General features: G+C 57.3%; 1 protein-coding gene across 1 annotated transcript in view; it reads left to right on the forward strand.

Moving 5' to 3' along the window:
• Positions 1-15,793, forward strand: part of CACNA2D4 (calcium voltage-gated channel auxiliary subunit alpha2delta 4) — an 84,398-nt gene that overhangs the window by 6,382 nt on the left and 62,223 nt on the right. Inside the window, exons 4-16 of the mRNA XM_059934929.1 lie at positions 2,444-2,503; positions 3,130-3,292; positions 3,504-3,635; positions 7,589-7,649; positions 8,262-8,412; positions 9,191-9,265; positions 9,529-9,618; positions 9,694-9,807; positions 10,146-10,224; positions 11,600-11,749; positions 12,833-12,909; positions 13,673-13,753; positions 14,424-14,498. Coding sequence (XP_059790912.1) covers positions 2,444-2,503; positions 3,130-3,292; positions 3,504-3,635; positions 7,589-7,649; positions 8,262-8,412; positions 9,191-9,265; positions 9,529-9,618; positions 9,694-9,807; positions 10,146-10,224; positions 11,600-11,749; positions 12,833-12,909; positions 13,673-13,753; positions 14,424-14,498 — 1,308 coding nt within the window. The remainder of the gene's footprint in view (positions 1-2,443; positions 2,504-3,129; positions 3,293-3,503; positions 3,636-7,588; positions 7,650-8,261; positions 8,413-9,190; positions 9,266-9,528; positions 9,619-9,693; positions 9,808-10,145; positions 10,225-11,599; positions 11,750-12,832; positions 12,910-13,672; positions 13,754-14,423; positions 14,499-15,793) is intronic.

A 15,793-nucleotide genomic window follows, 5' to 3' on the forward strand; every position in this document is an offset into this window, starting at 1 on the left:
GTTTCGTCACTGCACATCCGCCTGGCTTGGCCTGGTAGAAACGGGACGTGTCACTTCCCTGGCATGAAGTGCTTCCCTGACCCCTGTGGGGACCTGGCCGGTGTAAACCAGCAGGTGCCGCGTGCCAGGAATTGGCCACCCCAGACCAGCATTATCCCCGAAGGAACTCCTCTTGGGGGTCCAGGAGAACAAGGAGGGAGGAGAGAGGTCCGGGCTGGTGGACCCGCAGGGGAGGCCGAGGCCGCACACGGGATGGGCGAGGGTGGCCATGGTGGGGGGACAGGCTGCAGGCCCAGCGGTGTCCGCCCGTCTCCCCGCCTCCCCGCAGGCTGCCGGGGCCCCCTTTCCCACCTGTGACGATTTGCAGCCTCTTCTCTGCAGGCTTAGGGCAGGGGCTCTTGGCGTCAGGAAGCAATGAGGGATACCTGGGGACCGCCCACAGCAGGGGAGGCTGACCCCCCGAGAAGCCACACAGCAGTAACACCCGCCTCCTTCAGTCGGCTGGTCTGGGCGGAGTGCAGACACCGGGGCACAGGGATGCCCCCCTTTAGGTGCCAGCCCTCCTGGCGCCAGAGCACACGAGGTCCCGAGACACCTCCAGAGCCCAGGGCGCTGGGCTCCGGCGGCTCCAGGGGCACCGCGTCCTTCCCACGGCCTCAGCATGGAAAACCAACCCAGGGGGCACTTGCTCTGTGGACCTTCTCCAAGCTTGAGGCCCTGCTCCCTGCTGGGGGTGCCCCCAGGGCCACAGCCACGGACTCTCCTATGAGGGTGCCTGTGGGGAAATTGCCTGCAGAGCGGCACTAAAATAATCTTTGCCGCGTGGAATTTCTTCATCACATCTCGGCACTGGGGGTCGGGAGTAGGGAAGCAAGGAGGGCCCTCCCTCCTTGTTGGGGATAATGCTGGTTCTGCCCAGTTTACAGGAGTATAAATAGAGACCCAGAGGGCAGCGGCTCCCCCTGGCAAAGCCAGGATAGGAGCTCCGGTCTCCTTTCCCCCACCCCCAGGTTTACTGAGGTATAATTGAGAATCAAAAGTTGTGTATACTAAGATGTACAACCTGATGACCCGATATACACATCCATTGTGAAATAGTCACCCCAACCAAGCCAAACACCTTATCCATCATTCACAAATGGTAATTGTATTAAGCATACAATGCATTAAGGATAAACGGTATTTTCCTCCCTCCCTTCCTTCTTCCCTCCCTCCCCACCCCTTTCTTTCTTTTTGTATGAGAGGTGAGAACACCCAAGAACTATCCTTTTAGCAAAGGTCAAGCACACCCTACAATATTGTCACCTAAGCCACCTTGCTGTACATCAGTTCTCCACAATTCACTCATCTTGCACAACTGAAACTCTGTACCCCTTGACCAGCACCCATTTCACCCTCCCTCAGACCCTGGCAACCACCATTCTACCCTCTGTTTCTAGGAGTTTGACTAGTTTAGATCCACACATAAGTAACTTTATGCAACATTTGCCTTTCTGCATCCAGCTGATTTCACTTGGCCTGATGTCGTCCAGGTTCATCCAGGTTGTCACAAATGGAGGAATTTCCATTTGGAAATAGCCCAAATGTCCACCAACTGATGAATAGATAAACAAAATGTGGGCTATCCATAAAATGGAATATTATTCAGAAATAAAAAGAAATGAATACATGTTAAGCATGTCTGATACATGTTAAAATATGGATGAACCTTGAAAACATTGTGCCAAGTGAAAGACTCCAGATACAAAAGGTCAAATACTGGCTGATTCCACCTTTTGGCTGCTGAATATGTACAGATTGAATACAGAGAGAGAGATAGATACACATACACACATTTTAATAGACTATTTTTTAAAGCAGTTTCAGGTTGACAGCAAAGTTGTGAAGAAAGTACAGAGTTCCCATTTACCCCCCGCCTCCACAAACACAGCCTCCCCAAAACTATCCACATGCAGGTTGTACAATTAACGAACCTACACTGACACGTCATTGTCACCCAGAGTCCGCAGTCTGCATGAGGGTTCACTCTTGGTGGTGTACGTTCCGGGGGTTTGGACAAATGTATAACAACGTGTCTCCATCATCAGAGATCATACAGAGTAGTTTCACTGCCCTAAGACATCCTGTTTGCCGGCTACTCATCCTTCCCTCCCCACAAACCCCTGGCAACCACTGACCTCTGTGCTGTGTCCCTAGCCTCACCTTCCCCACAAAGTCACGTGGTGGGAAGGACTCAGTGTGTCACCTTTCAGACTGGCTTCCTGTCCCTGTGACGTGCACCTGCCTTTGGGCTACTGTGACTAGTGCCGCTGTGCGCATTCGTGCGCGGGTGCTGGTCCGAGAGTCTGTCCCCAGCTCTCGCGGGTGGACCCCGGGACTGGACCTTACGGGGCCTCTGGCCTCCTTCCCCCGCTGACTCTCCCCTTCCCATCCCCGGCCGCAGAATCTGGTCGAGGCTGCTGAGGAGGCCGACCTGAACCACGAATTCAACGAATCCCTGGTGGTGAGTCCTCCCGCTCCCACAGCCCTGGGAGGTACGGTGACTAATGTCCCAATGCCCCGGGGCTGGGGTCACCTGAGGATGGGACATGGGGTGGGAATTGCACAGGCCCGGCTCTATCTTTCAGTGTGCACAGGTTTGTACGAAGCTGTAGAGGTTTGATTCTGAACCACCGTGAGTATTTGAGGAGACATTTATGGCTGGCCAGAGGCCAGGCTGCAGGCCTTCTCTTCAGAGGGAACCCCCCCCTTGCAGGGACCCCCATTTTGGTCCCCCAGGAGCCCTCCCCCTCCTGCAAGATCTCGGGGTGCTGGCCAGGCTGCCTCCATCTGTCCCCCTCTCCCTGAATCTGTGTCCACCTGTCAGTCTCCAACGCTGGCTGCGTCCACACACGCCAAAGTGGGGACTGAAGCCGTAATCGAGACAGTTTACACCAAAACCCAGAAGAATCAACCATCCGATCCAATGTCTGGAGGGATATTTGCCCCGAATCAGTGATAGTGGCCGGAATCCTCTGCCAGTGTGGACATGGTGGTCAGTCTGTCCGATATCCATCACATGTGACGCTCTCTCTCTCCCCTTCCCCTCCCTGGGCCCTCTGCCCTCCCGTCTCCTCGGTGTCACCCTAGTTTGACTATTACAACTCCGACCTCATCAATGAGAAGGACGCAAGCGGCGCCTACGTGGAGCTGGGGGCCGAGTTCATCCTGGAGGCCAACGCGCACTTCAGCGGCCTGCTGGTGAACACGTCTCTGAGCAGTGTGCAGCTGCCCACCAATGTCTACAACAAAGGTGCCCGCCGGTCCCCAGCCCGCAGCCCTGCCCGGAGCAAACGGGGGTCCCCGGGGAGGGGGAGGGGGAGTGCGGGTGTGGACAGCAGTCGTGGGTGGCGTCGCTGCAGGCTGTGTGCACACGAGTGTGTGTGCGTGTGTGCACGCATGTTCAGCGGGGGGAAGACTGATCTCGTTTCCCCTGCACTTCCTCCCATAATCTTACCCTTCAGACCCGGATATTTTGAATGGAATCTACATGTCCGAAGCCTTGAACCCTGTCTTTGTGGAGAACTTCCAGAGAGACCCAACGCTGACCTGGCAGTACTTTGGCAGCTCGACAGGGTTCTTCCGCATCTACCCAGGTGAGGCCGCTGGGAGACATCTCCACGGTCCTCGGGGCTCCGCCTCTGGGAACAAGGCGACGGAGGCACTGGAGATGGACCCTGGTCCAGAAGCACCTCCAACCCCACCTCCATCCCCTTCACAACCTGATAAGCACACTTTCAAGCTGATGAAGGAATGAACAAATGATGCCTCAGTAACCAGCCAATAAATGCCCACCTGGACTCTTGTCCTGTGAGAAGCATGTGGGAGGTGGAAAGGAGGGCAAAACAAGTCTGATCTTCAGAAGGCTGCATCCTCACTGGAGAAAGGGGGCAAAGTCACTCGTTCAATAGCAGAGAAGGAAGTGTCACAGGCTAGCGGCCAACCCAGCAAGCAGCGGGAAAACCTCCCTTGTCTACCAACGAACAGAAAATAGAAGCCCGTTCCACGGGGCCTCCAAGAGCTCTGCCTTCTTTTATTTCTCATTTAAAATAATTCACCACCACAGCTCATGCCCACTCTTCTTATTTTAGGCCCCTGTCCAGAAAGCCTTAATATTGCCCTGTTTTCTGAGATAGGAACCGGAAGGTGTTACTGGCCAGGGTTCTTGGCCTTCCCCAGTCAATAGAAATTGATAAGAGGCCAGACAAGAAATTCAGGCAAGGCTTTACTGGGGCCCCTGCTGCGGCAGGGAGAGTGAGAACAAGCAACAGGTTCCCTTGCTCACTCCCTGGGGGGTATAGGGGCGGGGCGGGGCGAGCTGGTTCCTTATATGGGGTGAGGGTAGGGGTGTGTCCAGGGGTCGGGCTGGACGGGTGGCTTAGGTGGTCTGCCCACCCCTTTCTGGTGTTGAGTGCAGGGGGCATGCCCAGTACCCTGCTTTTGCTCTCGGCCCTTCAGAAGTGGCAGTTGGGTTTTTTTGGTCTTTTTGTATCATGTTGTCCATAATTCGCCCCAGCTCTGCAGGCGCACAGTTATTTTTAGTCCCTCATAGTTTCTTTGTATTCTGTTGCTGGAGGAGATGTCTGTCCAGGTGCAAGCACTGCAGCAACGGGTCCCAGGTGTCAGGTCCCAGCCCGTCTCAAAGGGTCCTGAGGACAGCCATGTGTGTCCCCTGGGCCTCTCTTAGAAGGAGTACGAAGCGACCTCAGGGCTCACCGGTTCCCTCAGTGGTACCTCTTGTCTCTGCCCAAATCCACAACAAGCCATTTGGTTCTTTTTCTGTTCTCTGGAGTCTTGATGAACAAGTTCATCCCTCTTCCATGGAAAGCCCTTCAAATGCTTGAAGACAAGGCCCATGTCCCTCAAGCCTTCCCCAGGGTGGAAATCCCGCCACCTCAGGGCTTCCAGAGCCGTCAGCTTGTGTGCAAACACAAAACTTGCCCATTTTTAAACGAGGTTGTCACTGTTGTTGCTGAGTCGCAGGAGTTCTCTATACATTCTGGATGTTTCCTCCCATTCTATGGGTTCCCTTTGCACTCTGTTGACTGTGTCCTTTGATACACAGAAGTTATTGCCTGTGCTTTCTGGTGTCAGGGTAGTGTTTTAGTTATTGTTTGCTTCTAAATATTTTTGTATTCCCCTGTGATTTCTTCTTTGATCTTTCAGTTATTTAACAGTGTGCTTTTAAAATTTCCAAATACATAGGGATTTTATATTTATCTTTTTATTATAAATTCCTAGTTCGGTTGCTTTGCAGTCAGAGGACACAGTGTATGTGGTACTGATTATATGAAATTAGCTGGGATTTAGTTTAATAGCCTAGTATGTCATCAAGTTTTGTAAATATTCTATGTGTGCTTGAGCAGAATATGTGTGCTTTAATTGTTGGATGAAAAATTCTGCTTACATCATTAGATCAGGCTTGTTAATCGTATTGTTTAGATTTTCTATGTCTTTGCTGATTTTATGTCTGCTTGACCCTTATTAGCCCTTATGACACTTTTTATTTTAAGTCTGTTTTGTCTGGTATTCATAGAGTGATACTAGTATGCTCTCAGTTGGTATTTGCCAGATATATATATATATATATATATATATATATATTTTACATCCTTTTACTTCCAATCTTCTATGTCATTTTGTTTTAGCCGTATCTCTTGAAAATAGCTTATAGCTTTTTAATTTTTATGCAAACTGACAACCTCTTTTACCGTTTCGCAAGTTAAGCACATTTCCATGTATGATGTTGATATATTCGGACATGCTATTATCTTATTTTTTAAATTTTTACTCGTCCCTCTAGTTTTATGTTTCCTTTTTTCTTCTTTTTTGTCTTTTTTAATGATTTATCTTTTTTGATAAATCTCCCCTACCCCCTTACTTCTCTTTTTTCTGTCAGTTTGGAACTTATTCCTCTTTTCCCATTCTTTTAGTAATTAGCCCTGCTATTTTATCAAGCATTTTTAACATGAGATATAACAATTAAAATAATATTTTCACCCTCCTTGCAGTCAAAAAAGACTTTAGAACTCTCCCACTTGCACCTCTGCCTCCCCACCCTGATTTATTTTCATCTAATGTTTCCCTGTTTTTATCCCTGCAAATTAGATACTCTCACTGTTATTTGATACAAACATCCCTTGTTTGTGTTCCCAGGCGCTCTCTCTAGATTCTGGGAAAGCAAGACCATAGAAATGAACATCACTCCCACAAGACTGCTAGGCGAGCAAAGCTTTTTTATCGAAAGGAGAGCCGGTGCACCCGGGAGAAGGAGGGCAAGGGCTCCAGCTCCCTGCGGACTTCTAGGGAAGGGGTTAAAGGCCGTGTCGGGGAGGGGTGCAGGGGCCTGATCAGCTCGTGCGCAATTCTCGGATTGGTTGCCATCAAAGTGAGGTTTCGAGCCTCATCCGCCTGGTTTCAGCCAGTCTGGGGTCCGTGTGCCTGCGGTCAGCAGTTTTCATCGGTGGTGTCTGCCTCCTGCAGAAACGACTTAGGAACGTGCGCAGGCCTTTCTCTGGGTCTCTCAGGGAACTGGGGGTTCGGTGACTCTGCTAGGTGGGGGCTTATCGCCCGCTTTGTCCTTTGCAAACCACGTACTGACATCAGTGAAGCAGAGACAGAGCTCAGCGCCTACTCCTGTGGGTCTCCGTTCACCGAGCGCTTTGCTTCACGGGGCCTGCGGACCCTCTTGCTCGAGGCCACCGCTCGGTCCTTTCCCACAATGGCCACGCTCTCGTCTGCCGTCTCAGCAGCGCCCGTCGTCCTGGGAGGACGCATCTCATGGCTCCTGCCTCGGCGGCCTCTCACCCACAGGGGCCCGTTTCTAACGCACGTGGTGGCCTTGGCTTGCGAGGCCCGACTTGGGAAAGCTTCCCTCGGGAGAGCTGACCTCTGTGTCTGCTCGGGGCTGAGGGCACCCCACCCGGGACCACCAAAGCCCTCTTCTAAGGTTTTGGTTCAGAGCCAAGCACTTCCGCCTCAGCTGCCCATCTCCGTTGCTGTACCGGGAGTCCGTGCAGACCCGCCAGGCACCGGGAGGGCCTGACCTTGAGGAGCTTAGTCTCGTAGCCAGATCACCTCCCCCCACCCCCCCCCACCCCCCCCCCCCCCCCCCCCGCAGCTAACAGGAAGGGCGTGGGCACCAGCAGCGGATCCTGCCTGGAGGCAGGTGGGCTGCAGCTCGGAGCCCTGGCTCGCCCACTCTGTCCACGCTCTGCTGGGCGGCAATGACGCTAAATACAAGTCACACCCCTGGGCCTCCCCGTCTAGGTTGATGGGAAGTTTAGCCTCACCGATGACTCCCAGGAACCACATGGCTGGGCGGGGGGGGGGGCGGGGTCCTACCTATGAAATGAACCCGACCCTGGATCGGGGCCGCTGGGAGGTGAGTGTCCCTCCAAGAGCCGGCCTCCCTCCGTGCTGCAGCCTCAGTTCACAGGGGCTGACCTACTGCCCTGGGGGTCCTGGCCACGCGGGGTGTCAGCACCCAGCCAGAAGCACTGGAGCAGCCTCTCCGAGCTAGCGAAAAAACCAGACTTTCTTTCCCCAGGCATCAAATGGACGCCTGATGAGAGCGGAGTCATCACCTTCGACTGCCGGAACCGCGGCTGGTAAGCGTCCCCGGGCCGAGGCCTCTGGGGCCCGCATCTTTCTGTAGCCTCGGGTTTTGCCTCGTTCTCCTCCAGGGCCTGCCCCGAGCCCATCCCAGGGCCGCAGGTGTGTAGAACTAATCCAACACAGGAGAAGAAGGGTGTCCTTCTGCATCCCTCTCCCCCCACCCCGTCCCCCTACAGCTGCTCTGCTCCAGCCCTGACCACATCTGTCCTCCCCGCCCCAGACCTCCTCCCAGGGCTCTGAGCTGTCTTCGCACCAACCCTCAGCCAGGCTCTCCCCTCCTTCCTCACCCCCCCTCTGGCAGATCTGTAACCCAGTCTGAGGGGCCATCCAGCTCCCTCCCTTCCCACTGCCAGCACCCCGGGACCAGGGCTGGCCCGAAACAAAGAGGACAAGGGTCACCGTGAGCACTTGACCATTCGATGGGCACAGTCCCAACCACTGCACCCAAAGCGGCTTCAGAACGGAGTGGTTCCGGGCCTGAGAAACCCTGGGCGTTGACCTGAACTTTGAGCCAGAGTCTGAATGGAAATCAGGGAGACCCGGTCGGTTGGCGGTTTGGGCTCTGGCTCTCCCACCGTCGGCCTGTCCCTTCCTTTCTGCTAAAGGTACATACAAGCCGCCACGTCCCCGAAGGACATCGTGATCCTGGTGGACACGAGCGGCAGCATGAAGGGGCTGCGGACGACCATCGCCAAGTACACGGTCTCCACCATCCTGGACACGCTGGGGGACGACGACTTCGTGAACATCATCGCGGTAAACGCGCCTTCCCGCTCCAGAAGACCCGTCCTCTGCCTGCACCACGATGGCCTGTACTTACGGTCCCCTGATGCTTCGTGCTGTGAAGGACCCTGTCCCCTGAAGCTGGGGCTCCCCACCCAAGACAGGCTTCCAGGGGTCCACAGTTTCTGAAATTACGTGGGAAACGCGTATGCCCATTTCTCGGAGTTGGTAGATTTACTCAGGTTCTCAGACGAGGCTGGGGTCCAGTCCAGATGCGGGGGTATCTGAGTAGATCCCTAACTCAGCCCCGCCCGTGTGCCCTTGCCGGGCGCCACCAAGGGAAGAGCCTCCTCCATCTGCAGGATGGGTGATCCCAGGGTCCTACTTCCTTCCTCCCCAAATCCAGGCAGGTCGGGAGGAGGGGCCAGCAGCCCCTGGTCCTGCTTTCACAGCGACTCTCCTGAGGGTCGCTCCACCTGCCCCCAAAAGGTGATGAAGTGGGGGGACAAACAGAAGGCAACGGGAGAGGAGAGTTAGGTAACTCCTGGTCTCCGTGAGACCCAGGGATGGATGGCACCCAGCTGGCCTCCTGGGAAGATGCCAAGGGCCAGGATTTGAGGGAGAATGTTTAGAGTTAAGGCCCTACTGTTCCCTCCCCTCTACTCAGAGAAAATTGCCACAAACCTGGGGTCCCCCAAGATCATATTACACAGGGGCCCGGGTGACCCCACCCCTGGCCCGCCGTGAGTTGCGAGCTCCGTCACGGGGCCCTGACTTTCCAAACTGATCTTGTGTGTTCTGCCCTCTGCAGTACAACGACTACATCCACTACATCGAGCCTTGTTTTAAAGGGATCCTGGTCCAGGCGGATCGGGACAACCGAGAGGTGAGTGTACCTGGCGCTGGGCCAGCACCTCCATCCAGTGGTGAGGGTGGCCTTGCAGCCGGCCACTCACACCCTCTCGGCTTATCCTGGGGGCATGTGAGAAACATCCGCTGCAGGGGTCCAGCCGTGAAAGTAGGGGATGGGTCCTGCAATCTTGTTCTGCTGGGCAAATAGCTCTGCGCAGCCTCTGAAAGTACGACCAAAGGGGAAGGTTCCCTGGTCCACTGACCGGCTGACCCGCCCTGTCCTCTTACCCGGGACAGCACTTCAAACAGCTGGTGGACAAGCTGATGGTCAAAGGCGTGGGGGCCGTGGGCCGAGCCCTCAGTGAGGCCTTCCAGATCCTGCAGCAGGTACGGCAGCTGGCGGAGCAGGGGCGCCGGGGCGGTGAGGGGAGACGGGGAGTCACGGCCACGTCTTCCCCGCAGTTCCAAGAGGCCGGGCAAGGAAGCCTGTGCAACCAGGCCATCATGCTGATCACCGATGGGGCCGTGGAGGAGTACGAGCCAGTGCTGGAGAAATACAACTGGCCGGACCGCAAGGTTCCTCCCTGGGCGGGGGGCTGGGGGCCGGGGGAGCGCCTCCTTCTGCCGTGTCCACGCGCCCCACCCCGTGAGCCCCCGTGATGATGTTCCCACATCAGGGTGACCCCAGAGGCCCCGAGCGAGGGCACGGTAGAGACGGAAGACTGCCGGCTGTGAGCCCCGCCGGGCAAGCCTCCACGCCGGGCGGGCATCCCCACGAGCCTGGGCCCCGGGCCCTTCCTGACGCAAAGGGGTGAAAGTGCAGAATCCAGAGACCCGGCCCCAGATTCAGACGCAGACACGGTCAGGCCCCTCGCGGCCGGGACCTGCTGAGTCCGCCGTGTCTCGTCCACCAGGTCCGGGTCTTCACTTACCTGATCGGGAAGGAAGTAAGTTTTGCCGACCGCTTGAAGTGGATCGCGTGCAACAATAAAGGTGGGTGACGCCACGTGAGGCAGGGTGTCCGGCGGCCTCAGCTGAGTGCAGGTGTAAGGGCATCCCCGGACCCCGCAGGTGCTGAGCCGGGCCTCCCACAAAGGGGCCCAGAGCAAAGCTAACAGCATCCGCCCCCTTCCTGCTGAGACAAAGCAAGACCCATGCCGACTGCTCCCTGCGGGGCTCTCACCCCCATGACACCTCCCGCAGCGCGCCTGGAGGTGGTGACTCCAGTTCGGCTGTCTCTTCAAATAAGCCTTATCCAAACGGCCACACAGAAAACCATGTAGACATGGGCCCGACCTTTCAATGTCAGTCGTCTCTGATGTCCAGCCTCCGTTCCTGCGGCTGCAGATGAAGCCCGTGTGCTCTGTTTCTGCTCCAGACAAAAGGCAGAGGCCGTCATTTTCTTTAGATTAATGTTTTGTGTGTGGCAGCCCTCATCTGTCTCTGGCCAGAACCCAAGACCCGGGCCTCGAGGTGCCGACTCAGGCTCCTCGATCCCAGCAGGACGTCCGAGTGCCTGCTGGGGGCTGCTGATTCTCCCGGCCCTAGGGGGTCGACGTGGTCAGGAAGGCCTGGTCCAGTTGCGGTGGCGCACCCATGAGCATCCGTGACGGGACCATCTGCACCGCGCTGAGGGGCAGAGGGGCACAGGCCGCCCAGGGTGCGGGGCGGGGGAGAGCCCTCCCGCGTTTGGGGGGTCCAGGCGGGCCTCCTGAAGGACGGGGTTCTAAGGTGAGACAGAAAGAAGTGGTAGGAGTGAGTCAGATGCAGAGAGCAGGGAAGGGTGTTCTGGGCCGAGGGAAGAGCATGGTCAAAGGGTCCGAGACAAGAGGCACCCTGGGAATGAAAGCTGTCCCATTCCCCAGAGCTGGCGACAGTGTCCTGTGGGAGGTGACGAGCGGTCACATGATAAATCGTCACAGCCTTGTAAGGCATTTGCTCTTTTAAATACCGCCTCGGCTGCAGCCCCCCTCCCTGGTACCGAGGGATGACAGCAGTCAGGGAAATGAGGAGGTGGGGCTCTCAGAAAACAGACCCACGACAGAGCTGCCTGCAGGCACCCCTGAGGACACCCCTGCGGGGAGTGAGGAGTGGCCTCGCGCCCTGAGTTGAGGCCCTGCTGCTCCTGGTACAGCACTGGTGCTTGGGCTGGGGGGGACCTCAAGGTTCTCCCAAGTCCAGGCAGGGCCAGGCCTTCGTGTCCCCGCAGCACCACTGGCCTCCGGCTGCCCCGGGAGAGGGCAGCCTTGGGAAAAGTGGTGCCTAGCGGCCCAGGGCAGCTCCGAGCCAGGGGCCCGGCCGAGAGCCGGCGGCGGCTGGGGGTGTGCAGGCCCTGCATGGACAGCCGTACGCCCCCGCCCCTCCACAGGCTACTACACGCAGATCTCCACGCTGGCGGACGCCCAGGAGAACGTGATGGAATACCTGCACGTGCTCAGCCGGCCCATGGTCATCAACCACGACCATGACATCACCTGGACGGAAGCCTACATGGACAGCAAGGTGGGGCCCCCAGGGAGTGAGCGGTGACTCCTGGGTTGGGAGTGGGGTGGGCAGAGCACTTCCTGGGGAGACACTGGGGGAGCGACATCTTGGCCCGGGAGCCCCGGGAGCAGACGCCCCCCCCAGGGCCGCCCCCGTGGACAGAGCCGTCTGCTCCAGACTCATCCCTCCCTTTTCCCATCATCCTCACCTGCTCTGGGAAGAAAGGGGACCAACCAGTGGTTCAGGACACTACAGCTTAACCGGCGGCCTCCCTCGGGGCCCGAGTTTCCAACAAGACCTCCTGTAGTTCTCCCCCACGCAGGACCAGACATGGAAGGTAGACAGTCAGCTGAGATGTCGGGGAAGGGGACCTTCCTGACACTCCTCAAACCCAACACAGACGCAGACCCCTGCTCCAGCAGCGTCGTAGCAGGCTGGGATTAAGAGAGATCTGGAGATAGTGGCTTCGATAGGAGAGAAGTGTGTTTCCCCCTCACGTAAAAGAAGCCTAGAAATGGATGACGAGCCCCCTAGCCCCTTCCCGCTGCCCCCTGCCCCCTGCCATCCCTGGGGTCCACGTAGTCCAAGCGGCTAGTGGGGCTCAGGACGACTGCGGCCGAATTCTAGGCTTCAGGTGGAGGAAGGGAGGGGGGCACACCCTGCCTTTAAGAGAAATGTCCAGGGAGTCTTACCTGATGCTTAATCTGGCATCTCAGTGACCAGAACTTGTCCCCTGTTGACTCCTCAGCCTGTCCTCTTGCTGTCTGAGCCTTTGTTTCTGGGCTCATGCACAGATGGGCTGGTCCCATGGGTGCACCCTCATCCTTGGCATGGCCGAGACCAGAGGCCTGGGTGAGCGTGCTCAGGGGCTGGGCCGCATACTCGGGGGCTCTGGGACCCGCTCCGGCTTAGGGCTTCATTTGCTAAGTGACGTCAGCCCGGGCCCCTGTCCGGCCTTCCCCCCTCCAGCCTTTCCCCCAGCTGTCTTCATGCAGAGAAAGGAAGCCTCCTTGGGGGATTTCTTCCTCCCCTTGGAAGGCGCCCCTGAGTTGTGGTTGAAGTGGTGACTTGGGTCCCCAGTCTGTGGGCACTGCCCTTCGCTCGTCGCCCCTGACAGCTCTCTACCCGCAGGCGCAGAGCCTGGCGCTGCTGACCACCGTGGCCATGCCTGTCTTCAGCAAGAAGAACGAGACAGTAAGTGGCTGCTCGTGAGCGGCTGCCCGGCTTCGAGCTCCGGCCGCTGCCTGGCGTCCTTAGACCTGCGGTTCTTGACGTGGCATCAGAGCCGCCTTGGGAGGGTTTAAGTTCAGGTTCCAGGCCCTGTGCCCAAGTAGCCACGTCGGAATCTCTGGGTCGGGAGGGGATGGGGCAGGGTCCGCCCTTCCCGAAGCTGCCCCGTGATTCTGTTCATCCAGCCTGGCGCTGACCCGCTGCTCTGGACTTGGGACCCTGGCTTGGGGATCAGGGCCAGAGGGGTCACCTGCCAGGCTTCCAGCCAGAGCGCACTGAACCTGCCAGTGTGGGCAGGCCCTGGCTTGTTCGTAGAGGCTCTGGTGGGGGAATGTGACAGCCGTGCATCCTCCACCTGGCCAGGGAATATCTCCTCGCGGGCCCTGGGTGTTTCAGGGCCCCCCTAGATGAGGGGCCCTTGGGTCCCAGTACTTCAGCCTCTCCTATGAAAGTTCGTATTTCATTCAACTTTGTATTTCATTTGAATATTACAACTTAAATATTAATACTGGACATTAATCTTCCCAGCGGCTGAGATTACTCCTGGGGCCTCTTCTAGTGGGTTCTAGAATTTTATTCCAGGGAGCTCTGCCTAAAATCTAACTGCAGAGCAAAGACCACCTTAGGTCCAAGTGGCTTCCTCTTCCGGCTCTGGAAAGGCCGTGGGTTCAGTTTGGCCTCGTGCATGGGAAGCCTGGTCCCCCCTGAAGCTGGCATTTCCTTCCAGCGATCCCACGGCATCCTCCTGGGTGTGGTGGGCTCTGACGTGGCCCTGAGAGAGCTGATGAAGCTGGCGCCCCAGTACAAGGTGAGCCTGGATCAGGCCCCCAGGTAGGGTCACAGGCCCCCCGGGAGCCACCCCGCCGGGCTCCGGAGGCTCCCTGCGGCCCCCCTCACCCCCGCCCCGATGTCACAGCCCCGGACGGCCTATGCCCCCTCCCAGACACCCCACCCCCCGGACATCCCCCCCCATCCTGCCCCCCACATCCCCCTTCGCCAGACACCCCACCCCCAGACATCCCCCCATCCTGCCTCCCACATCCCCCTTCGCCAGACACCCCACCCCCAGACATCCCCCCATCCTGCCCCCCACAGAGCAGGGGAACTGAAACTTGGGCCCCTGGGACGCTTGGTCACAGCAGCTGCCACGTGCTCTGTGGCCTTCGGCACCTCTGTCCCGTCCTGGTCCTCCTGCCGGCCACGCAGCCCCATCTGGGGAGGAGAGAGGTTGTGTAATCAAAGCCCCAGAGCAGTGGCGGGAAGGACGCAGGTGGTGACGCACGTTGTTATGGTCACTGCCTACTGTAGCATCTGGAGCAGAATTCAGAGTGAGCGGCTGGAAGCTGCCCAGCTCGTTCACACTCGCGGCCGAGAAACGGGGCTGAGAGGCCGTCTTCCCGCCCGTGGCCCCGCCCCCTGCCCGGCCCCCGTCCTCCTGCACAAATACCCTCTGACCCCATCCATCCCTGTCTTCCTAGCTCGGGGTGCACGGCTATGCCTTTTTGAACACTAACAATGGCTACATCCTCTCGCATCCTGACCTTCGACCCCTGGTAGGTACCGATCCTATTTGCCTTGGGGGTCTTAACTGTACGCGATTTGGGGGTAGTTCATAAAGACAGTTAAAACAATGAACACGCATTCAGCTCCATTTAAGAACCCGACGGACTACAAGAAAAAAATTGTCATGGTCCCTGTTTTCACATTGTTTGTGATCTAGCAGGAGAGACAAGGCAGAAATACACGAACTGGTAGCAGCCAGTCTCCAAGGAGCCTGTCATGAGTGTGCAGTGTCCCTGCAGGACCCGTCCCCTTCCCCGTTGTCACCCCCTCCGTCGCCCCACGCTCCGTCTTGGAGTCTGACCATGTGTCCGCAGATCGCCAGGGGCCGCCCGAAGGGTGTGAGTGCCGAGTTAACACTACAAATGGCAGGAGGCGTCTGCCAAGAGGTGGGGAGAGAGCTGAGGCTGCCCTGAGGTGGTCTCCCTGAGGATGTGTTCCCGAGGGCTCCTGCCCCCTTCCAGCTCCCTCCATCCCAAGGCGGGGCCTCATGGCATTTTCACCTGCGTTCAGGTGAGCAGCCGAGGCCAGGAGAGAAAGCAGCAGCCTTTTATCTAAGGTTCTGCCTCCCCGGCCGGGGGGCTCCCCGAGGCCTCCATCCATGGCAGTAGTGGCCACACCTCCGAGTGTGGCTGTTGGGAAGCGGGGAGGGGAGTTGGGGTCCCAGCGGCGTCGCGACCCTTCCCCTCCACCAGTCTCCTCTGGAGTCAAGGTTGGCACTGAGGACAGCAGCACTGAGGGCACCTTTCCGAGCGCTCACCTGCCCAGGTGCCATGGAGAGACCAGCCTAAGCCACACTGCCGTCCGTTCGGGTCAGACAGACGCTGAGTGACCAAAGGCACTGATTGAGCTATTTAAGGGAACGCCAGGGGTTCGGAGTTGAGACAGATCAAGGAACACTGGAGACCACTCCTTCTTCCCAGTTCGGACTCTGCTGAGCAAGCACCTGAACCCATAATGGGTCACTGACCTATACCAGCGGGTCCGGGGCGGGGCAGCCCCAGGGCCAAGAAAATGACTCATTAGGGAAAGAACAAAAATGTTGACCCTGGAGGTGACTTTTAGAATTAAGGGCCACCGGTCCGAAACCTGTCTGTCAGCATCTATGTACTGTGGATGAATGAATATAAGGTCTCAAGCAACCAACGCGTACTGTGGGCCCATCGCACACCTGACCTAATCATGCTCCGAGAACGCTATCAACAGACATTTATGGTCCAGTTAAGGAAACAGACTTACACAAATGAAACGATTAGAGGGCTACACCACGCAGAACATTATCCCATAC

Source organism: Balaenoptera ricei, chromosome 10, assembly GCF_028023285.1.
Source record: "Balaenoptera ricei isolate mBalRic1 chromosome 10, mBalRic1.hap2, whole genome shotgun sequence".
NCBI classification, from domain to species: Eukaryota; Metazoa; Chordata; class Mammalia; order Artiodactyla; family Balaenopteridae; genus Balaenoptera; species Balaenoptera ricei.